A 25,576-nucleotide genomic window follows, 5' to 3' on the forward strand; every position below is an offset into this window, starting at 1 on the left:
TACCCTACAGATGACGCTGGCCGTCAGTATAGGGCCCGCGAGACCGCGTCTGCGGCGCCATCTGCTCCCTGTCGTTCATGACGACGAATGTCAACACACAGTAACCCAAGTTCCATGCATCAGCACGTGTTTAAAACCCATAAAAATGTAGAGTTTTGTGCCTACGAACTACGGTTTGCGGAGAGCATTGGTTTTCTGTTATCGTTTGAAGAAAACGTCTGCAAAATTTCTTGTCGAAGCTTTCGGCGAGCATGCTCTTGGAAAAACACAGTGTTTCGACTAGTTCAAAAAATTCAAAAGTGGTGATTTTAACGTCAGAAACGACGAGCGCGGGAACCCACCGAAAAAGTTCGAAGACAACGAATTGCAGGCCTTACTGGATGAAGATGATACTCAGACTCAACAGGACCTCGCGGAACAATTGAATGTGACACAGGAAGCCGTTTCTCCTCGGTTGAAAGCTATGGGAGAGGTGCAGAAAGTGGGAAAATGGATTCCGCAAGAACTGAATGAAAGACAGCAAGTAAATCGAAAGACCACATGTGAAATGCTGCCCGCCAGATAAAAAAGAAATTTGTTTTTCCATCGAATAGTGATAGGTGATGAAAACTGGATATATTTTGAGAACCCTAAGCGTCGTAAATCATTGGAGAATCCAGACAATTCATAGACTGCAAGAACAAATAGCTTAGGAAATAAGACAATGCTCTCTCTTTCGTGGGATCAGAAGGGTATCATCTGTTATGAGCTGCTAAAACCTGGTGAAACCGTTAACACAGCCAACAGCAAATGATTTAAATCGAGTATTACGTATAAAACAAGCGGAATATGAAAAAGGGCAACGCAGAGTCATATTGCTGGATGATAACGCCCCATCACACACAGCAAAACTGGTCAGGAAAACGATCGTGGCGTTCAGTTGAAAACACTAGGGCGTGCGGCTTATTCTGTAGTGTTGGCTCCGTCCGATTATCATCTATTTGCATCACTGGGACACGCTCTCGCTGAACAACGCTTCAGTTCGTATGAAAATGTACGAAAATGGCTCGCTGACAGTCAGAGCCTGCCGGGAGTTGGGAGAAGAGTATTAAATAGCAAAGGAGATTGTTTTGAATTAAATAAAGTTTATCAGTTTCAAACAACAGACCTGTAATTATTGCAACCAAATTCCGATTTCATACTTCTACACCTGGTAAAATGAAAATCATCACCCAAATAAAGCAGTGACTACGCGCTTTACAAATTTACTTGACGATAATGCTATACTGCATTTTCGCCAAGTGTTGGTGTTGAAGCGTCTGCAGAAAATAATGACAATAGATAGCATCCTAGTAAATAACAATTGGTTATGTATCGTGAATAATGAAGTACATAATACAATATGTATAATTTTCTTCGGATAAATGGCATGAAATAACTTAAAGGATTTAGTACCTTTTTCTGCATGCAACGCATTATCGTATTTTAGATTACTTTATATCGAGTGTTTCGTACTACGAGTAAGATTCTAAAATGAATTATTCTCGCTATGCGAGGGTCCACTGTAAAGAATTTCTGAAGCCGATTTTAAGTGGATGACATTATCATTTATTACTATAGCTGTCTCCGCGTCGCGAGTTAAAAACGAATACCTGGCGGACAGAACGCAAGGGCGTCACGACGCGGCTGTGTGGAACACATAGTATGGAACTTGTTGCTTGGTTGGTTCCGATGCTGGTAGGGCACTGGCCGTGGCCCCAGTGAGGCAGATCGGCAGCGGCGCAGAATTGCTGGTGGTGGGGGACGACCTCCTGGTATCGGGCGGAGTAGGAGGAAGAGTACCCGCTTTTATTTGCCGTTTGGTGCCGCCATGTCCCGCGGTGAGTCCCCGCGGGAAGAACCCGCGGTGTGGGGTCCGCGTGTATAAAGGCCTGCTGTCGCAGCCACCGGCAACGCACGTCGTCTGCACCGTCTGCTCTGGCCAAAGGCGAACAACTCTCAGTCTAGCAGGTCAGTCACCTCCGCCGCTGCTCCTCACCACCTCTTTACATCTTTGCCTAAGACAGCAAGTGTTGGCTACCTCACTGCGTCCGACAAACCAGGCGAGCTGATTTGTTACTGGTGCTGTCTCGGTTCTCACAGCACTGTTGCACATGTCAAGTACAGCTACAAGGTTTTAGAGTTTACGTATAAACATTTGAATGATTAGCTCTAGAGTCTTTTCGTCTCCAGAATTTCCACTACGCATTACTTTAATTACAAGAACAGTATATATTACACAAATAAAGATTTATAGGCCTTTTATATAGAGTGGTTCAGCTGCCCCTACCTGTAGGTTTTATGCAACGTGCAGGGCCATCCAAAACCACAAACGACATTTTCATATTCTCTCCCTCGTTACGCGCAAAACTATTAGTCCTACCTAAAAATGAACAGAACGATTTTGCAGAAATTTAATGTAGTTAAGTGTTGTAATGAGATACATTCTCCCTAGAGGCCACGATTTTCGAGTGATTCAAGATAAACGTGTTTGATAGTGTCTTTTGTACGTTTTTCAGGAGTAATTAGAAATTACGGTCTCCAGCAAAAACGTGTCTAAATACAAAATTTGACTACATTAAATTTCGTTTTCTATTATTTTTTCTGCAGGACAAATAATTTGCACGTACCGAGGGAGAGAATATGAAAACCTTCCGCATGGTATTTGAAGGGATTATGTGTTGCATAAAACCTATCGGTTGCGACAGTTGAATCACGAACTTTATCAAGTAACGCCCTTTTCAAAATAGACACTTACAATGTCAAACTTTCCAAACCTTGAAGTGCTATTAAATGCACTAAGAATTAGACAAAGATTAGCGAATAGTATCTCGCTAGACAAAGGTATATTTTAATATCGATCAATACATGCAAAGATAAACTAATATTTGATTAATACACTAGGTAATTTACTTTAAAAATGTTTTCAAATGATCACCAAAAAGTTAAAAATAATAATAGTAATTATTTTTATTTCAGCTATTTTCAAAACTTATAAACGGATGTTTAACAAAACTTTTAATGTTTTAACTTTCGGTTTGAAATAACTGCTTATCGCACGTTTTCATAATTGAATGTAAATGAGCAATAGGAACACAGCAATCAGTCGCAATCGCATTGGTTCTTTATTGTTCTTACGTATACAGATTTCAGCTATAAACAGCTATTTTCAGTGCATTTGAGTGAGTTATAATCCAACAAACTCCCAGGAGAGCATGTCACCATACGACTTTATTGGTGTCGCGTACAGCACGGAGTTTTTTGGATTATAGCTCGCTCAAATGCACTGAAGATGGCTATTTATAGCTGAAATCTGTATAGGTAAGATTAATAAAAAATCGTTGGAATTGAGACTGTTGCTGTGTTTCTATCCTTCCTCATAATAATATATAGTCGCTGTGTACAGCGGTTCCATATGGAGTCAGATTTGGTGAATTTTGAGATTATAGCATGCATACATGTCCTGACATCTATTGATCTCACGATGAACCAGCTTTACCACCGCTGTTTAGGAAAAGTCTCACTGCTTTCTTTGATATTCAATACCAAATGGGCCCTAAGCACAAGTTTTCATTGTTTTGGGAACGCTCACTGCCTACCCTTAAATCCCATTTCTTCAAAAAGCTGGAATCTCTTGAAGCAATGACCCACCATAACGTCTCGTTCCATGGTTTCAGCATTCCAGTCTGTAAAACTGATGCTGGGGATTTTAGAACCTCTAAGAGTGTCACCACCGTCATTACCAAACCATGAGATGAAGTTCGTGGTAACACTGTACATTTCAGAAATTTTACAATGATGAAGTTTTCAACAGAATGTCCATGAATTGTCGTTTAAAGTAACACATTATTCACTGGAGCCATGAAAAGCTGCCATTGTCCTTAAGTCACACCGAGAGTGACCACAATCTGTTATTTCCCCACAGTTTGTAGATGTCATACAAAACCTAGTGCCCACCCACGTAAGTGAAAGGCAAATTTCAACCTTGAAACATAAAGACATAACAATACTACTAGATCAAGCTTAAAACACATAGAATTAACAAAACTACTAGATTTCATGACTGAAGTGAACAGACGGTTTTATCTTAACCTCAAGCTGGAGGGAGTGCTTAATGAAAATGATGATAACGAAGCCCCTGAAGGGATGGGATAGATCATAATTGCGTGGGTGGTGTATTTAGTGTTGTTCTTTATGTTCTTATTCTATTTTCACATTAATTACAAACTATAACACAGTTAAAAAGGCAGTATTGCCAATAGTCTATACATGAAAATTTTGTGGATTAGGATTAATAACAACAATCCTAAACATTAATTAAAATTTTATAACATAATGTGGGTACATTATTTTCTATTGGAGATAAAGGATGTTTACATTTGGCTAAAAAACAAGTGCAGCCTATGAGATTGGTGGCTTGCGTACAATTTTGATTTTCACAAATATCTATTTTTCTCTCAAAACTTTGCGCTTTGGGCTCATATAGTTCTCAGTGCCTCAAATGAAACAATCCTTCACCGTTTGTTTGATTGTAAATAAAAATAAAAATTATGTGAAGTGTAAAGAATGTTAGTGGATCGGGTAGTGATTTTATTAAATGTATCTAAAAGTAGGTTAAAGAAAAAGTATGTCACTGATTAGTTCCATTGCACCACTTGGGATAGTCTGCGATAACACACCATCAGAATCGGGCAGTTTCATTCACGGTGTGGTCACGAACACATCCAAACGAGACAGTTCCTTTCTGCCATTCAGTCTAGTCTCCTCATCGAACCATGTTACTGCGCTGGTTTCATACAACCAACTGGAACGTACACACCACTTCCACTGCCGTGAGTAACATCTGCTGTTACAGGGTCACATTGTAAGATGGCAAGGACTTTGCCCCTTACATGAAGTCATTAAAGATCACCTAACTCACGTTGAGTGAACAGTAGGGCTGAACAGAAATGACTGACAAGGCACAATGCATCTTGTAGAGGGTATAGTATGGACATATTGGAATAATTAATGTCGGATGATGGTTTTAAAGTAATTCACACGACATGAAAACTTTGTGGGAACGTGTCGATTTACTGGAGGCTAGTTTATCCCAAGGAAGTATTCGAGTTGACTACCGTGACCGGCGGGGGAGCGGCGAAGGGAAGCGACAATAGGCAGCTTAGGGCAGCTCAAGCTCTGAGAAAGCGGTAACGGGGCGCGGCCTTCGGCTGCCTTAAGATGAGTGACAGAGAGTGGGTGGTTGACCCCATGCTGGTGTGCCGGGACACAGATGGAGAACTTGTACACCTGTTGATAAATGTCCGTCGGCCCGTTTTCAGTGAAACATGCTAGAAAGCCGTGCAAAGCTACAGTGGAGCAGTCAACAAAGGTCAAAGTACGTGTGTTCGTGACTATAGCAACTTCGCGCTGAATTCACGGTCCACATAGTCTGAAGGAAATCAGGTGAAGAGCGACAGAATGAAATACGCCGGCATCCAACGCGAACGTAGGACCAAGGAATTTGAAGTACTCTCCTAGGAGTCAGAATTCCAGAAAAATTGGTGTTTGTGGAGAAGCTAACCTTGATGGGTGGCCTGTGAGGAGCTAACTAGCAGAATTTGAGAGGAAGGGAAATTTTGTGGGAATTTGTTCACTTCCCAGAGCAGGCATTGGTCAGTGGTGGGAAGCGACACATAATTAACGTGACTTGCGCTGCAATTGGCGTAAGTGATTTTGCTGGAGGAGAAACCGAGGCAAAGAGCCGACTGGGAGAAGTCTCCATAGGTGTCTTCCGTTCCCAGTTTGCCTAGAGTGTGGACGTGGCGTTCTTTACTCAGCTTGCCTGAGAGAGAGTGAGCATCTCTGCAGTTTAGGACTTAGGAAACGGAACGATTGATGTTTTCGTTCAGCTACGTACTGAGCAAGATAGCTAGACGTGAATAGACGAGCGCACCTTGGAGCACCACGAGGTCTGCCGACGTCCGCATAACAACTCCGCTCCGCCACTGTGATATTGCGCCCGCTCCGGTCACTGATTGATTTGTTGGATCACGTCGGCAAAGTTTCCACGAGGGTTTCATGGGACGTGTATTGTAGAATTCTTCTCGCACTTCGCATTAGGCCTGGGTCAGTCAATAGGAATTACTTTTGATTTATCGTGCTTTACTCCACGCAAAACGCAATTTATTACCATTACCTGTTAGGAGAGTCATGTAATGTGATGATTGAAGGTCGTGAGTTAAAATAAATCTGTGCTAATCGACTGCACCTGTTTTCAATCAAGTAGTTGAAATCCCAAGTCACTTTCTTAATTAATTTCATGTTCAACATTTACATCTGGTGTTCAATAGCTGAACATAACATTATAACATCAATTTGCCCCCGTTTTTAATTAAAAGGGGTCAATTCTGAATCAATTAATGTCAACACTGCGACCGCAGTTCACTCAGGTGCCACAGGGCCTTATTACTTTCTTTGCGTTATCTGACATTGCGGCAGTTTTGCACTCTCTGTTGATCTGTTAGTCAATTAGCTGGGATGAACACACGCCAAAACCAGATAAGCGACGGGTGGGGTGTTACAACATGACCGTTCGGTGCCAGTTCTACACGATCTACAGATCTCCAAAGTCTGAGCATCCTGTTGTCATTGCGACTAGTGAGGTTCTGTGTCGCGTTGAAGGTGAGGGGCAGCAGTGCCCAGGTAACGGGCGTCCGTTTGCAGGATGAACCTGTTACCGGCCACCGTGCTGCTGTTTGCGCTCGCCGTGCTGCCCGCGCCGCTGTCTGCCACAGCGTGCGTCGATAAGCTGCCCATCTTCGGGGACGCCCAGCCCAGCACAAAGCCGTCGCCCTACACCATAACTGTGACGCCGACCACCGTCAACGCGGGAGGCACCGTTAGAGGTGAGCGGCTGCACATCTGCTTTCTCACAAACACAACGCTTCGTCAGTGAAAGCGCCAAGTTCTTCTGGAAGAACTGACTAAACCAGTGGGTAGCAAACTCCGAAAACATTTCGTGAGGGCCACAGAACCATAATTGTTTTAATACAGATACACAGTAAATAGCTGGTAGAAACTTGTGTGTAAGAAGTAATACCTTTTCTCGTTGGATGAGTATTCGATGACAGTTTGCTTGAGAAGATTAACTGAAACTGGTATGCATGTGACAGCATGAACTACTTAATATGTTCCAAAATGCCGCGCATAAAATCGGGATTCTTCTGGGATTCTTACCTCGGGTTCTATTGCTGATAGAAAGGTAGGCTCATTTATTTTGGATAGTTCTTAGGCGAAGGGGGAGCAACGGCCTTGCCGCAGTGGATACACCGATTCCCGTGAGATCACCGAAGTTAAGCGCTGTTGGGCGTGGCCGGCACTTGGATGGGTGACCATACAGCCGCCATATGCTGTTACTATTTTTCGGGGTGCACGCAGCCTTGTGATGCCAACTGAAGAGCTGCTCGGCCGAATAGTAGCGGCTTCGGTCAAGAATACCATCATCACGACCGGGAGAGCGGTGTGCTGACCCCACGCCCCTCCTATCCGCATCCTCCACTGAGGATGACACGGCGGTCGGATGGTCCCAGTAGGCCCCTCGTGGCCTGAAGACGGAGTGCTCTTGGCGTAGGGACCATTTACATACCCAACAAGAGCATCGTCTCAGAATGACTATCCTACAGTAGAGAGTCAAACTATGGACAGTACACACTTTCCCCTGCTTACACGAATGTGGCAAACCGGTGGTTCTTTTGGCATTTGATGTTGTCTACGGTGCGCCTTAGGGGACGTAATAAGGCGCCATTAGTCCAAGGACGGTACATTAGAAAACTAAGGTATTTTTACCATTTTCTCGTGCCAAATCCGAGTCACGGAGTCCGCACGGCTACATGCAGCAAATGGCTGAAACTTACGTGATATGTTCCTAAGATCCCAATACCGAATATCCTTGAAAATTTTCTAGATATCTTTAACCGTTTGGGAGATACATAGTTCAAAGTCACCCAAAACGTAGATTATAAAGTGAACTATCACGGAGGACTGTGCTGTAAATTGTCTCCGTTGTGATCAGAGGGGTTCTGGGAACCCCTTGTTGTGCTACTGAAGCACATGCAAAATTTGTGTGCACGTAAAATCCTATCTGAGGTGTAAAATTAGTTTTGCGTTGACCCATAAAGTTCTTTTCATATGAGTGACTTGCTCTGCTGTCGCAGGAAAAAGAAGGGAACCAGCCGAAAAATGCTCCTATGGAAGCACAAAAAAGGCGAATATGCTCGAGTTTAAACGACTATAGCTGAAAAGCGGAGCACAAGCTGCCTCATTCTACCTTCCTTAAGACCTTTACAAATTTTCCCAAAAATTTTGGCATGCGAAACACATTCGCACTTTTCATGCTGAGAGGGAAGGAGACAGTGGCAGTACGAAAGTGACGGAAAAGTTATAATACTGGAATAAACGAAGGACTCATCGAGATTCGAACTCGGATCGCTGGATTCAGAGTCCAGAGTGCTAAGGCTTGGGGCAGTCCATCGAATTGTCACTAAAATCGAAATATTTCAACAGAGCACGTTTTCATCTTTTGTGCGATGATATTGGTTCTCGATATTTAAATACATATTGAACATGAATGTGTCTAGTCAACGTGAATGTGTCTAGCACCGAGAAAACCTTTCTAATGCTCCTTCTGAATCTCTCGACATATTCTGGTTCCTTCAAATTATCCAGACCTCATCTCCTTAATTTCCTTTTTGGGCTTTCTTCAATTTTAATCAAATTACTGCCAGAGTTTGCATCTGGCCCTGGGAACGTTTTACAGCTTAGAACCTTATTTAGGGTTTCTATTATCATTTCCTCCATACCCGTGTTTCAGTAACAGTGATTATGAATTAATGATGTTCATCTTCATTGTGCCATTCGACGTATGTCGTCTGCATCGGCGCGTTTCCACTTCCGCCCTGAAATATTGACAGTGCATGTGCTTAAATTTTTCAGTCAAGCAGGACTCCAACATTCAAGTACAAAATGGAGGTAGACGTCTTCAAAACGTATCCAAAATTAATTTTACGTTACATTTCCCCAGTCACGGTATTCTTGACGGTTAATACAGCATTATTAGCGGTCTTATATCTTGCTCCACGTTTCACAGAGATGAATTTCCATTACTGGCAATAATTTTTGAATGTATCAGTTCTTACATTTTCTGTTGCTTTTGACTCACCCGGCAACAATTATCACAGTGAGCAGTGAATGATGGCAGAGCTGTGTGTGCTAAGAGTATAGTGGATGAGCAGGGAAGGAGGTCATGTAGTCGGGGCACAGACCAGTGCTTTCATCATCCATAGTCCAACGGCAAGAAGTGTTTCTTGCTATTTTCTATTTACAGAGACTGGGCGGAATATACGGACCTAAAAGCGGTTTTAAAATACATTCTGTGTGAGTGTGTGAGTGTGTGTGTGTGTGTGTGTGTGTGTGTGTGTGTGAGAGAGAGAGAGAGAGAGAGAGAGAGAGAGAGAGAGAGAGAGAGAGAGAAAGAGAGAGAGAGAGGGGAGAGAGAGAGAGAGAGAGAGAGAGAGAGAGAGAGAGAGAGAGAGAGAGAGAGAGGGAGAGAGAGAGAGAAAGTTAAGGAACAATTTATTATAAAAAAACTAATTTATGTCTTAAGTACCCCTAGTATTATTTTCTGTGTTTTAATGTTACTTGCTTCTAGGCTTCTCATCGAATAACTTATGACCGGGCACATTTTTCGTCGTGTTCTCATCAGTGATGTTCTGAGGTTTTCCTGAACTCTAATGACCGCTCCACTAACTGAAAATTATTTTACATAGTTTTCCGTCTTTTACTTACGCGTTCGAGTAAGTGTGTAATTGGAATGATCTGAACATCTTGCTGCAGTTCATGTTGAGCAGTACGTCGATCCTAATGGCCTAAGCTTCTGCACGCACAGTTTTCATTGTTTATCCATTGGGGGTCGTTATGACTGCAGCCAATTTCGAGGGACGCGTCGATCACACGTAGAATACACTTAACAAAATAACTTGTCCAGTATTGTTCCTCCTAACAGCAAAATGTTGTCATTTATCAGGTGGTGATGATGCGTCCAGGACGTTTGGCAATCCAAGAATGGAAATTTATTATTTTAGCCAATGCATGCACGATTAATAACTGGTAGTTTACATTTAACTTCAGGATTCTAATTTCACTGGCGCAGTGGTTAGACACTGGACTCGCATTCGGGAGGACGACGGTTCAATCCCGCGTCCGGCCATCCTGATTTAGGTTTTCCGTGATTACCCTAAATCGCTCCAGGCAAGTGCCGGGATGATTCCTTTCAAAGGGCACGGCCAACTTCCTTCCCCGTCCTTCCCTAATCCGATGAGACCGATGACCACACTGTCTGGTCTCCTTCCCCAAACAAACCAAACCCAATCTAATTTCACGTTAGGTAAAGCGACGAGTTTGCACAATGGTCGCCTCCTGCCTGAGGCAAAAAGGGACACAGGTAGTTGCTGGGGTGAAACTGGTAATCAATAATTCGTTTAGGTATTATATCCTCGAGTTTTTTTGGTAGATGCTTGATATTGCACTTGTGGAAATACAGTGAAGAGCCAAAGAAACTGGTGCACCTGCCTAATATCGTGTAGGACCCTGCGGGCACGAAGAAGTGCCGCAACACGACGTGGGATGGACTCGACTAATGTCTGGAGTAGTGCTGGAGGCAACTGACACCATGAATCCTGCAGGGCTGTCCATAAATCTGTAAGAGCACGAGGGGGGGGGGGGGGGGGGGGGGAATCTATTCTGAAAACCATGTTGCTGCGTATCCAAGATATGCTCAACAATGATCATGTCTGGAGAGTTTGGTGGCCAGAAGAAGTGCTTAAACTCAGAAGAATGTTTATGGAGCCATTCTTGGTAACCTGCCACTGTAGCAGCAGTAACCGATCTAACAACTGCGTGAGACACTTGTTGTCTTATATGGGAGTTTCCCACCGTAGCACCGTACTGTGAATGTTTACATACCTCTGTATTTGAATACACATGCCTACACCAGTTTCTTTGGCGCTTCAGTTTATGTGATTTCATTGCAAGTTATACGATTTCAGGATGGGGCAGTCTCTAGGAAGACGGCAAATGGATGCAAGGCATAGCATCAGCAGGAAGTATCCGCTTGAGTGGACTGCTTACATTTGGAGCCTCAGGACTGATTCAAAACGCCGAAGACGCGACATTAACATCTGTCCACCGCAGTGGATAACTGCTTTTAGGGTTAAAGTAAATGACGCAGATTCTTTGTAACGTGTCCTGTGACGGTGATAGCTAGCTGGCGCCTCTTACAGCTGGTACTGTTGTGCTTGCAGTGCGCATATCGGGCAGCGAGAACTTCCACAGCGTGTACCTGCAGGCAGGGAACGGGGAGCAGCCTGTGGGGGAGTTCCTGGCACCCAGCGGTCAAGGCTGCAGGGCCGGCGTCTTTGGCTGCCCGAACGGACAGAAAGTGAGTAACGCCCGGTTGCTGTCGCACTACTTACGGGCGCACATACGCAAACAACCACAAATAACTGTCATCATTTGGCTGTCAATATCGTTACTCATTATAAACTAGGGTAACTCGGGGAGGACACGATGTTTAAAATAAAGGACTACAAAAAACACTTCTTCAAGGTGTCAAAAATCATCTGGTAGTATAACCTAGCGTTCTTTAGTTGAAAATCACATTAACTGTATGTTACGTATTTCTTAACTTTTTTTTTAAAGTAATGGTTGCGTATTTCCTGTTCTGCCCCACCTGCTTAGCACAATGGGATAAGGTAATTTTTTGTGAAATTATTGCTCAATCGTTGTTATTATCAGGAATAATGTCTTAAAATTAAGATACAGTTGTGTAATGCGCAAGTTATACTTATGAATAAGGAATCTTAAAAGAATGTTAATAATAAGAAGATATTTTAAGGTTATTACAAAAAATGTACAATTATTTTTGATGCTTAATACCAATTTACTGTTACTTTATTCATTCTCGTCGCTCGTGCACCAGACGTATTTTCTAGCTTGCGAATGGATACCTAGTAATAAATCTTATAACTCATCCTGCAGCGCTAGACACATGGTTTGTCAAATCCATGTGGCAAGCCATTTATTTGTACTAACCGATAGGCTACTGATCTGACAATGAGGTTTTTCATCGTTGGGCTGAAACATCTTCTCTCCATTCACTTCATATATACTATCAGCTCGTCTACTTGTTCTGCAGTGCACAAATTTTTAGATTTTCAATCTGATTTGTCAACTCTATAGCTGTGAATATTCTTTGCTTTACGAACGTATCTTTCCAACGTTGATTTGGGTACGTTAAACTTATTAGTTGCTTTTAAAACTCCCATTTCTGAATATAAAGCGGTTGAAACTGCAATTTCTATTGATTTACTATTCAATTTCTGCCCATTAATATTTCTAATGTAAGTTCACACCACCTGGAAAAACAAGGAAAAAGAGACATATGTAGTATCAAAAAATGACGGTACCCAACAGGATACTGTCCCAGTCTGCCCTGTAATGTTCTGCCCCAAGTGCACATTTCAGGTTAACTGTGGTGTCACCGCCAGACACCACACTTGCTAGGTGGTAGCCTTTAAATCGGCCGCGGTCCGGTAGTATACGTCGAACCCGTGTGTCGCCACTATCAGTGATTGCAGACCGAGCGCCGCCACACGGCAGGTCTAGAGAGACTTCCTAGCACTCGTCCCAGTTGTACAGCCGACTTTGCTAGCGATGGTTCACTGTTTACATACGCTCTCATTTGCAGAGGCGACAGTTTAGCATAGCCTTCAGCTACGTTATTTGCTACGACCTAGCAAGGCTCCAGTATCCGTACTATTGACATTGTGAATCATGTACCATAAAGAGCGACGTTCTCCATCAATGGATTAAAGTTAAGTATTCCACCAGCTACGTCCGTTTTTCTCAATTCTAATTCCTCTGTCATGTTCCAGACCTCACGCCAGCCTGCGTGAGCTGAAACGCGTGCATTTCGGCCTCCTTTAGTTATACGGGTTGGCTCTCCTGCCAACCACAACATTAACAACTCCTATGGAGCGTAATAACAGGCGGATTTAACGTGTTACGTAACTGAAGTGTACGGAAAGGCACGCATTTTAAGATTACATATCATTTAAGGACGTGCAATTAGGGATTAACGGATTTTCCTGCCTTTACATTCAACATAAGTTGAAAAACGCGACTGTTAACTTACAAGTCGCACTCCAGACCAAGTCAAAGTTATCTCGTTTTGCCCCGAGAGTTCCGCTATACATTTCACATTCTCTTTAGATCGTGTGACAGTTTACTTATGCGAATGATACAACGTACCTGTCGCCAATGTCGAAGTCAGAAGTGCACAGTCTCCAGAGTCAGTAGTGCACAGCTAACCGGTGACGCTCGACACTTCTGGTTGGTGTGTGACATTGTACGTAATCACCACCTCTGTTAGATGATTTTATTTTTTGTCGTCAGTCTTGTGATTAGTTGGATGCAAACACCGTCAACTTCTTCCTCATCGGAGACTAGCACCTACACCTAAGATCCTCGGTTAGTTGTTGGATGTATTCCTTTCTATCCCTCCAACTACTGTTGTCGCCTTCTACAGCTCCCTTTAGTATCATGCAACTTCCATAAGGTCATAACAAGTGTCAGAGTTTTCCATATACTGCTTTTCTCGTCGATTCTGCGGACGACCTCCGCATTTCCTGTCTTATTAGTCCACTTACTTTTTAGCAACCTTCTGTAACACTACACCTCAGACGCTTCGATTCTCAAATGTTCCAGGTTCCCCAGAATCTGTCGTTCATTCCCATACGATGCTGTGTTCCGAACGTACATGCTTAGAAATTTCTTCTACAAATTAAGGCATGTGTTTGATATTAGTAAACTTAATTTAGTGAACAACTCCCCCTTTGTCTCTGCTGGTCTGGTTCTTACATCCTCCTTGCTTCGTTCATCAAGCTTTATTTTACCTCTAAAGTATCAGAATCTTTCATTTTGCATTAACTTCATGAAGAAAGTATTATACAAGGTAATCATTCTGTATACGCTTTTGATATCCATTACGCATCTTCACAATTTTAAAACTTGAGTAATATACACTATACCTTATTTTCTTCTTCTTTTCGTTGAAAATTTGTAGTGTACAACTGTGTGACTTATTTATTTCCTTTCAGAACGCCTTCTCGTACAACTCACGCAGGGGAACTAAAGAGGCAGAAGTTGAGTGGAAGGCACCACAAATCAACGCCCAGGTCGCCTTCAGGTGAGACAGACCATATATGAGTTATTTTCATATTCCGTAGATTACACTAGTGGCCATTAAATTACTACAACACGACGATGACGTGCTACAGACGCGAAATTTAACCGAGAGGAAGAAGGTGCTGTGATATGCAAATGATTAGCTTTTCACAGCATTCACACAAGGTTGGCGCTGGTGGCGACACCTACAACGTGCTGACAACACGAGGAAAGTGTCCAACCGATTTCTCATACACAAACAGCAGGTGACCGGCGTTGCCTGGTGAAAAGTTGTTGTGATGTCTCGTATAAGGAGGAGAAATGCGTACCATCACGTTTCCGACTTTGATAAAGGTCGGAGTGTAGCCTATCGCTATTGCGGTTTATCGTATCGCGACATTGCTGCTCGCGTTGGTTGAGATCCAATGACTGTTAGCAGAATATGGAATCGGTGGGTTCAGGAGGGTAATACGGAACGCCCTGATGGATCCCAACGGCCTCGTATCACTAGCAGTCGAGATGACAGCCATCTTACCCGCATGGCTGTAACGGATCGTGCAGCCACGTCTCGATCCTTGAGTCGGGGACGTTTGCAAGACAACAACCATCTGCACGAACAGTTCGACGACGTTTGCAGCAGCATGGACTATCAGTTCGGAGACCATGGTTGCAGTTACCCTTGACGCTGCATCACAGACAGGAGCACTTGCGATGGTGTACTCAATGACGAACCTGGGTGCACGAATGGCAAAACGTCATTTTTTTGGATGAATCCAGGTTCTGTTTACAGAATCATGATGGTCGCATCCGTGTTTGCCGACATCGCGGTGAACGCACATTGGAAGCGTGTATTCGTCACTTCCATACTGGCGTATCACCAGGCGTGATGGTATGAGGTGCCATTGGTTACACGTCTCGGTCACTTCTTGTTCGCATTGAGGGCACTTTGAACAGTGGACGTTACATTTCAGATGTGTTACGACCCGTGGCTCTACCCTTCATTCGATCCCTGCGAAACCCTACATTTCAGCAGGATAATACACGACCGCATGTTGCAGACTCTTTACGGGCCTTTCTGGATACAGAAAATGTTCGACTGCTGCCCTGGCCAGCACATTCTCAAGATCTCTCACCAATTGAAAACGTCTGGTCAGTGGTGGCCGAGCAACTGGCTCGTCACAATATGTCAGTCACTGCTCTTGATGAACTGTGGTATCGTGTTGAAGCTGCACGACAGCTGTACCTGTACACGCCAAACTCTGCTTGACTCAATGCCCAGGCGTATCGAGGCCGTTATTACGGCCAGAGGTGGTTATTCTGGGTACTGATTTCTCAGGATCTATGCACCGAAATCGCGTGAAAATGTAAGCAAGCGTCAGTATAATATATTTGTCCAATGAATACCCGTTTATTATCTGCAATTCTTCTTGGTGTAGCAATTTTAATGACCAATAGTGTACGTGTGACGTACTCGTACAGTTCAATACCGTGTTCAGCTCTCAAAAACTGTCATTGTACATTTTTAATAGGGGAAGCTTATTTGAGCGGTGGTGCGTCAAGGAGAAAGCGTACAGTTTCATCTAGGAATGTAGAAACCGTTTCATTATTAGATCTGCTGAGAAGTGATTGCTGAAAAAATTTGTTCTTCAACAGTCGGCGGTCTCTCTCAGTCAACAGACGAGGTCGGCCTGTACGCTTTTGTGCTGTACGTGTTCCTTCACGTTTGCACTTCACTATCAAATTGGAAACAATAGACCTGGGGATGTTTAGGAGAGTGCAAATCTCTCGAACAGGCGTATGACACAAGTGCCACCGAATCTCGTGACCACGTTCGAAGTCGTGAGTTCCGCTTAACGCCCCATTCTGCTCTCTCACTATGTGTAATGACTACTGGGGTCGCTGATATGGAGTACCTGGCAGTAGGTGGCAGCACAATGCACCTAATATGAAGTTTCTGGAGTGTCCGGATAATTTTCATCACATAGTGTATACGCTGTATCTGCCATGGCGGATGCTTGATAAGCCATAATAAGACACAGGCAAACAAAAGCAGGATTTTATTAGTCCACAATAGAGAGATCTAATAACAAAGGAAATACTCTTCACAATAAAAAATAATACAACTTCTCAGGCAATAACAGCCGTACGCCTGGAACACATATGAGCAAATGTAATGGGACGTGAAAACTGTGCCACTGATAATCCCTAACGACGGAAGTTGATCGTTTGGCGTAGTTGAAATGATAATTAAATCAAGACCCTACGCTGTCGACAGGCGTTGCTATACATCAACGGGGACAGTTGAAAATATGTGCCCCGAGCGGGACTCGAACCCGGGATCTCCTGCTTACATTGCAGACGCTCTATCTAAGCGACCGAGGACACAGAGGATAGTGCGACTCCAAGGATTTATCCCTTGCAAACGCCCGTGAGACACACATTCCCAACTTAATGTCCACACACTACATTCGTAATGCGCCTGCCCATTACACTCATTACTCGCGTCAGACAATCTTTCCGTGTTCCGTATGAGTTCGGGCAATACGTGTGGATCCGCACAGAAAAAAAGGTCAATGGCCGGTTAGCCTTAACTACATTCATATTTGGCGTAGTTGGCCGACATGTATGCCTCGGATTTCGCTGGAAAGTCGTAGGTTCCGCGGCGGTGGCTTCCGACCAGGCTGTGACTGATGGGCTACGAAGAGCCGCCGCTTGAATTGGCTGAGGTCCGGTGGAGCGAACTGCCGCTGTGTACAGCCGGGGCGCGGAGGAAATCGCGCCGTTACAGTTCGGCACAGATGTCGCGGCGGAGGAAATAGGTCCCTGGCAAGGATGACCTCTGGTGGCGCTTGTCGTGCAGTTCCTATTGTGATCGACGCAGTCTGAGAAGGCAACGCCTTGTATTTATGCAACTTCGCAATGCATCAGCGTCTGAGGGGCTGCGATCCCTTTAGGCGACGTCTAGTGTATGGCAATAGTTTGAAGTTTACCATCTAAATCGAAGTGGAATCAAGACGTTTCCCTAACGTCCTTGTGTTGCAGATGACAAGCTGCATTAATTTAGATAAATCGCTGATTTACGTTTGCAGCCACAGAGCTCACAAAACATCTAACCTGTATAAAATTTGTATGTATATATTACAGAAAAAGAAAAGAAGGAAACCTAACGAGGGTGCCACACACGTGGTGAAACATGATTGAATATTAAACAAAACAAAACAGCTGTGTTCTTGTAAAAGGCAGACCATATTTAATTCACTGTCATTTTCTGCAAGCACGGGAACAGAGGTTAAAATTCCATTATGATTATTAATGTTTTTGTTTCCTGTATCATACCTAGCTTCCAGGTGCTATGTTGGACTCCGTATTTGGTCTGAAGTCATAGTTTACATTTTAAAGGAAAAATATCTTCCTTGATCTCTGTCTTGGTTTTCAGGATAATTTGTATGCGATTTGCTTCGATTTTCGTTGTCATTTCCTAGTTCGTGGAGTCATTTGCCAACTTTCCGGAAAGTTAATTTTTAATTTGGTCACCCTTACGTTGCATCAAGACCTGCAGCAGTTCTTGACGTGTTTACCTTCTGTTGCAGGGCTACGATCGTGAAGTCTTTCACCGAGTTCTGGGTCGGCGTCGAGTCGGCTCCAATCACCGTCCGTGTACGTATCCTGAAGCTTTGACAGCTTTCATAAGCCATCTACCTTTAAGTCCAAATGATTTACTACCATTCTATCTAATCTCTGTCGCATATTTTGTTTAGCTTGTGGTTAGAAAAAGGCATAGTTATACCTCCCATCTAACAAATGTGCTGCATTTTTCGTGTGTGAAAATTACAGTGTTAATTTTTTATGAGGATACTGTGTGATGTAGTATAGGAACTTTATAAAAGTCTATTGTTTCTTTCATTTGGTTATTATAAGCTATAAAATGAGCTGCGCTAATTATATAAGAATAGGAATATCTATGTAGAGAGCATTCAGACGTACAGTACAGAATTATTGTTGCTGATTTTGAATGTAATTACATCGTTAAAAGAAACAGATTCCTTCGTTAAGTTCCACTAATTCTATACTTGTGTTTCATAGGCATATCAACAATTTCGATTCCTTATTTTGAAAAAGCTTGTTTCAAAGCTTTTAAAAGATAATCTGAAGGGCATTTAGCTCATTTGTGACAAGTATTACAGCTCAAACGTCGCTTTTTTGTCATAGGGACAGAAGGTATAGCTACCATTATTTCTAGCGTTGTGAATTGCATTTTATTGCATTTCTGGATCTCTGTTTTAATAAATGGTGCAACGGCTCTGCGAAATTAATTCCTAGCGAGACGAAACAAAAATATCGCAGAAAACTTCGAATTTGAGGCTACGAAACGCAGCAAGTTAACAATTTATCACACATTTAGAAACGAAATTCTTCCGTTTTTATTTTCTAGCACAATATTGTTAATTTTTGTTCATCCTTATGGAAACTGAACTAGCAATTACATATAATTATTCAACACGACATAGGAATTTTATGTTTACTATAAAATGAACACAATGGTTTGCAAAAATGATAAGTGCGAAGGAAATTACTCATTCATATATTGATCTTATCTGCGAATGAATATTGCTCTAAATGCGTATTACATTCAAAGAAAAGACTGGAAGCATTCTCCCACATTACTGAAATGATCTGTCGCTTGTCTCATAATTCTATGGCCATATAGTCAGATAAGTTAGCCCTACGATTTCACATCTTGATCACACAGTGTTCCAGTATTAATTAAAATGCCTCTTACAAGTATGATAACTATAATGAGAGCTTTTTGGTATTTACTTGTGAAGAACTCTTCCTCATTTGACAAAATTGGATTCTTCACCCACATTTTTCATCTTCATCTACATTTGTAGCAGCAACAATTATTCACGATTGCTATTACTAGCAAACAAATATGTAAATGTGTGGCATAATTAGCGTAATAATAAAATTTATGTGTCAGCCAAAAAAAAGGTAAACACACTGTCATATAGCGAAATCATGCGACTATATGGGTTTGATATTGATGAAATCCGCACTACGATATGCTCACTCGATAGATATTCCTACTATATTGCCAATTATCACAAAAATTTGTAATTGCTGTGTTCTTTCTTTGTTGAATTAGATTGTAGCTTGTTACTTCCACGAGATTCGATGCTCGTCGTTTCATAAACATATGAAATAAAATCATGAATGCACGACTGTGACATCTATTGTGACCCCATATGCCCCTCACGAATGTAACTTGATCGAATCCTGAAGGTTAAGGACATTTTAAGCGACGTATCGCAGATAGTCTTAAGAGAGTGTGAAGCGTACACTTGCTGATCACCAAATTATTGACCACGCAGTGGATTAAACTCCAAAACTCTCTGCGTCTCCCAATATAGTGAGGATTTCTGGCGCTGTTTATGAACCGATTGCCAGATGAGAACTTCACACTCTGTGGTCCCCTTAGTGCTATTAGTAAGCTATGTGGTGGCACACAGATGTATCTTCCCCTATCTCACGCGTATCTTCATCAACTCCTCTCTCTCTCTCTCTCTCTCTCTCTCTCTCTCTCTCTGACACACACACGCACACACACACACACACACGCACACACACACACACACACACACACACACACACACACACACACACACAAATAGAGTCTGCTTGCAATCGTCAGTCGCCTACTAAGAAGATAGAATAATCCGCAGACAAAAGATGACTATACATGTGATCAAAGAAAACCGTTACAGTTAGGCAACTGAATCCACCACTCAACAAACCTATACGGTTTTAATTTACCGATGATAGTACTGAAATTCAATTGAGGAGATTATCATCCATTTCTCACTCCTATTGTGTAAGTTGCAACGCACATTATTTTTACAGTGAAGTTGTCGTTGCCACATCTTTCCTTGTTCGATCTTTGTCACGGATCGTGGTTTCCATACTGGGGATAGCCCCAAAACACTACCGATGTGTTTGTTCCCTTTATTTATGTCTCAAAATACGCAAATTTAGCGGTACTGGCGCAAGATTTGCGAAATCTGTCAAACTGCATTTCAAGCAGTATCTTAAATTGTCTTAAACAACGCCCTTTATCAAGCAAACGTCGTTGGTAAGAAAGAAACTTGTTAGCAATTGCATGTAACGACACATGTTTCACGCCCTTTCCTGGTTTGAGATGTCGCTGAATCCAATCCTGGCCGAATTTTTCAGTGTTTCTTTAAACTAGCCTTCTCCTCTCAGTGTGGTGAAGATTCCTGAGGAACGGTCCGCCTGCTTAGCTGGGTCGTACCGTGTTCGCCTCCCATCCACTGGGCCCGGGTTCGATTCCCGGCTGGGTTGGAGATTTTCTCCGCTCTGGGACTGGGTGTTGTGTTGTCATCATCATTTCATTCTCATTACAGGCGCGCAAGTAGTCCAATGTAGCATCGGCTGAAATAAGACTTGCAATTGGCGGCCGAACTTCCCCGAATAGGGGCCTCCCGGCCAATGATGTCATCCGCTCACTTCCATTGTTGTTTTCTTGATGAACGGCACCCTTTTTCCCAGGTAGTGTTACAGTTCTAGGTTAGGGACACATAGGTCGGCTGAGTGCTGCCCAATTGAAACACTTGCACCAGGACATTAAGCCAGTATAAATTACTGTTGTGAATAGAATCGCCAATGCCTCAAACAAAGAAGTGCCTTTAACTCCGGCAAAATATTAATATCAAATGCTCATTGGTGACACATCAAATTATGAGAAAGAGACACAGCAACAGGGATTCAAGAGAGATGGTTCATCAATTCTACCGATTCCCCTCCGTTGCAATTAGTGCAACGAAGAAAACCATATCGAGGTGCAACAGCTCCATTAGAATCACCTTACTGAGCCTTCTAGAAGATGATAAGAGCTGCTTTCCTCTGCAGGACCCGCGTCCTCGAACCTCTGCTAAATGTAGCTAATGGACTTTCAAAGTGCAGCCTTGAGATTACCATTTTGAAAAACATCGCTCGATACGGACAGCTGAATTATTTAAATGGACTCTGAGAATTTTCTAAATGCTTTCTGATAATATAAATTACTTAATACATAACTAAAATTAATTTTCAATATATATAGTTTGGAGAGACTCTGTCTCAGATCCTTCAACTGCTAGCCAGAACTGTTTGATCTTGACATTTCTAACAATGAAGATCCTCTGGAGCTATCACTTCGACATCTACAACAATTCTCTGCGAACGATGGTGAAGTGCATACCAGAGGGTTGTTATGTATTATCGTATTTTATCGTAATTATCCGTTTGTTTGATTGTTTACTGGAACACTGTGCTGGTATTCTGGAGACATCTTGTTGCAATGTCTGTCCTGACTTCACGATTTTGAATTTATTATACTCTTCTCGTTCACTTCAGGTGAATATGGGGTAGTTCACTGAGCAAGGCTAAGTTGCTAACTGAAACCGTGTCTAGTAGAGACGATACTCCTCTTGAAAAGATATCGTCGGGAAATGACTACAGCTCTCATCCTCCTCCCCTTCCTCTTCCTCCTCTTCTTCTTGTTCTTTTCCTTCCTCTTCTTCCACTACATAATTAAACAGTAGGAACAAACATTAATAAGTAAGTGTTGGAACTGTAGCCATACTGCAGGAACATTGTATGTTTATTAATAGATTTCCATTTTATTTACAGACCGCCACCAGAAACTAATAACGCCGTTGCTGTACGAAGACAGAGTATCCGATTACGACGAAGAGTATTAATATCGCAAACATCGCATACTACTGGAATCATCGCTTTACTCGCTTCTTGGAGTCAGCTAGCAGAGCAGCCACTCATAATGTCGTAAGAGACACTTTCTGTCTCCACACAGGAATCTCAACCACCTGGAAACGACGCTTCCTGATTATTCCTGCACAGGAATAAATTATCATTCCGTTAGCCAAGAACTGGCGAATCGCAAGTCGAGGTTTACGAATGTCTACATCTGCTTAACAATCACCCATCAAAAATCTGTACTTAAGGCTTTGAAAATAAAATATAATCTCTACTAAAATAAAATTTTAATAACATGTACTGAGAGCTTGTGTCTTCATCAAGTGGTGCCTGTCATCTCCAAAAGTTATCAGCTACACAATCTGTTGTACGAAGGATAGTAATAAAGGTTTTGAAGCCGTAGGGAGCTTCTCAGGAAATGGAAAGGTGCTGGAATCACAAAATAAAGTGTATTTTAGCAATGGTTTATTAAAACAGTCAAAATCTTTACAATGAGGAAAGAAGACCGATAATAGAATGGCAAAACACTAAAAAAGTATAAAGAAACACTTGCAGCGCAAGCAGTCAACAAGAAATAAAGATCAAGAATAATCCAATACAGCGGATTAAGAGCAAATAACAAGTGACATGCACAGCTAAACTTAAAGTTCTGAATTACTCCAGTGACAAACAGAGAATCACAAACCAAATTGCTGCTAAATAGATAATGGTTTTGAGGCTTTGTTCATAGGCAGGAAACGAAATCAAATGACAAATTCGGCAACTGAAAAACTGGCTTAAGGCCCAGTTAAAGATATGATTCATTGGTTAACCAAAAACAAACAAAAGCTACATGCAAGTACAGTACAGTAAAGGCGGCTACGAATTTTACAAACACTGACCTTCGGTAGTATTCACAGGTATTTACAGGTTAACTGAATTTACAGGTTAACTGAATTAGTGATCGGTGGTGACGGAAATAAGTATACATTCGGTGAAGGGGCTTTAAGGTTTGCCCGAAATTCCCCTAAAGAGCAAGGAATCCATTGGTAATAATAGTGTGATTTACGGCACAATGGTCAAACAAATCATAGATAGAACTTATACTATAGGTCGCCTTTACCCGGGGTTTCTTCATTCAAACAAAAAGAAATATTTTCATATAATCAAGTACAGTTTAGGTAACTGAAAAATTAAAATGATGCAAGCTGTTGTACTGATAATTCCAAAAACAATTACAGATTAGGAACATAAATATTAATATTTTACTGGTAACGAACTTGAACAGTATTTTAAAAGAAAGGCATGTACTGATTTAATGGTCGGCGGCCGTGTAAATAAGCTTTATAACTGGTAAAGGTGCTTTAGGATTTTTCTGGAATTTGATGAAAACACAAAAAGTCCATAAGTAACAATACAATAGTGTGCTGCGCCACATTGTCAAAGTAACAGCCTGAACTGATTCTAAAGGATACCCTTAGGCTGTGTTTCTTAGATTTACTAAGAGATGTAAAGACACTTCATAAAACAAGTCACATAAACATTGAATAACTGCAATATTCGTGGCGAGGTCACCGCTTAACCCCAGGGTCAGCGAACGACGGCAATAGCCGCTCAAGCACACAGAGTGGGCAAGCCCAACGGGCAGCAGGCCAAAATGAAAAAAATGAAAATAGTTAACAGACAGAGGGCTAGTTAAAAAAAGTAACAAATGGCAAGTAGTAGAGATTTAATACACTCAGCTGGCCAGTCGTCTTACCAAAATTAGATACCTTTAGTCAGTCGTAATGTAAAACTGATGAATGTCAAATAATTCATTAGTTTTGGAAATTTGTGGTAAGTTGCTATGGGACCAAACTGCTGAGATCATCGGTCCCTAGGCTTACACACTACTTAATCTAACTGAAACTAACTTACGCTAAGGACGACACACACAGCAACGACCGAGGGAGGATTCGAACCTCCGACGTGGGGAGCCGCGCGAACCGTGTTAATGCGCGTGAGACCGCATGGCTATCCCGCGCGGCAGTTCATTAGTTAATGGCTAATTTCACCACAAACGTACACCGCCGGATGTGGTGTTCAGTCTGGTTTGATGCAACTCTCCATGCTACTCTATCCTGTGCAAGCTTCTTCATCTCCCAGTACCTACTGCAGCCTACATCCTTCTGAATCTGCTTAGTGTTTTCATCTCTTGCCCTCCTTCTAAGATTTGTACCCCCCACGTGGCCCTCCAATACTAAATTGGTAATCCATCGATGTCTCAGAACTTGTCCTACCAACCGATGCCTTCTTCTAGTCAAGTTGTGCCACAAGCTCCTCTACTCCCCAATTCTATTCAATACCTCTTCATTAGTTATGTCATCTACCCATCTAATCTTCAGCATTCTTCTGTAGCACCACATTTCGAAAGCTTCTATTCCCTTCTTGTCTAAGCTATTTATCGTCCACATCTAACTTCTATACATGGCTACACTCCATACAAATACTTTCAGAAACGACTTCCTGACACTTTACTCAATGTTAACAAATTTTTCTTCTTCAGAAACGCTTTCCTTGCCATTGCCAGTCTACATTTTATAGCCTCTCTACTTCGACCATCATCAGTTATATTGCTCCCCAAATAGCAAAACTCCTTTACCACTTTAAGCGTCTCATTTTCTAATCTAATCCCCTTAGCATCACCCTACTTAATTCGACTACATTCCATTATCCTCGTTTTGCTTTTGTTGACGTTCATGTTATACCCTCCTTTCAAGAAACTGTCCATTCCGTTCCACTGCTCTTCTAAGCCCTTTGCTGTCTCTGACAGAATTGCAATGTCATCAGCGAACCTCAAAGTTTTTATTTCTTCTCCATGGATTTTAATACCTACTCCGAATTTTTCTTTTGTTTCCTTCACTGCTTGCTCAATATACAGATTGAATAACATCGGGGAGAGCCTACAACCCTGTCTCACACCCTTCCCAACCACTGCTTCCCCTTCATGCCCCTCGACTCTTATAACTGCCATCTGATTTTGTACAATTTGTAAATAGCCTTTTGCTCCCTGTATTTTACCCCTGCCACCTTCAGAATTTGAGAGTATTCCAGTCAACACCGTCAAAAGCTTTCTCTAAGTCTACAAATGCTAGAAACGTAGGTTTGCCGTTCCTTAATCTTTCTTCTAAGATAAGTCGTAGGGTCAGTATTGCCTCACGTGTTCCAACATTTCTACGGAATCCAAACTGATCTTGCCCGAGGTCGGCTTCTATCAGTTTTTCCATTCGTCTGTAAAGAATTCGCGTTAGTGTTTTGTAGCTGAGTGCATATGAAGTATATGAAATTATTACATTTACGGATCAATAGCACAGGCAGTTCTGCGGTACCAGGTATCAGCACACGCTGTATTAGTGCGTGACGCAGCTTTCACAGGCGACAGTGCGTTTGCTGACTCTGGCGTCCAGTCGATCGTACATATGGCGAATTCTGTCCTGGGATATGTTATTCGACGCCTGCTCGAGATGTTTAGGTAGGTCTGTAAGCGCTGTTGGTTGACGAGTCA

The 25,576-nt window shown here is 42.4% G+C and overlaps 2 protein-coding genes across 2 annotated transcripts in view; one reads left to right on the forward strand and one right to left on the reverse strand.

Moving 5' to 3' along the window:
- Positions 1–25,576, reverse strand: part of LOC126365758 (probable G-protein coupled receptor 139) — a 1,098,473-nt gene that overhangs the window by 202,790 nt on the left and 870,107 nt on the right. The window lies entirely within an intron of this gene.
- On the forward strand, positions 1,825–22,353 carry LOC126365760 (putative defense protein). The gene is made up of 6 exons (XM_050008259.1): positions 1,825–1,989; positions 6,724–6,905; positions 11,358–11,494; positions 14,214–14,302; positions 17,871–17,937; positions 21,970–22,353. Exons 2-6 carry the CDS (start codon positions 6,725–6,727, stop codon positions 21,985–21,987), a joined length of 492 nt encoding a protein of 163 aa, XP_049864216.1. The 5' UTR covers positions 1,825–1,989; position 6,724; the 3' UTR covers positions 21,988–22,353.

Source organism: Schistocerca gregaria, chromosome 4, assembly GCF_023897955.1.
Source record: "Schistocerca gregaria isolate iqSchGreg1 chromosome 4, iqSchGreg1.2, whole genome shotgun sequence".
In the NCBI taxonomy this organism is placed as follows: Eukaryota; Metazoa; Arthropoda; class Insecta; order Orthoptera; family Acrididae; genus Schistocerca; species Schistocerca gregaria.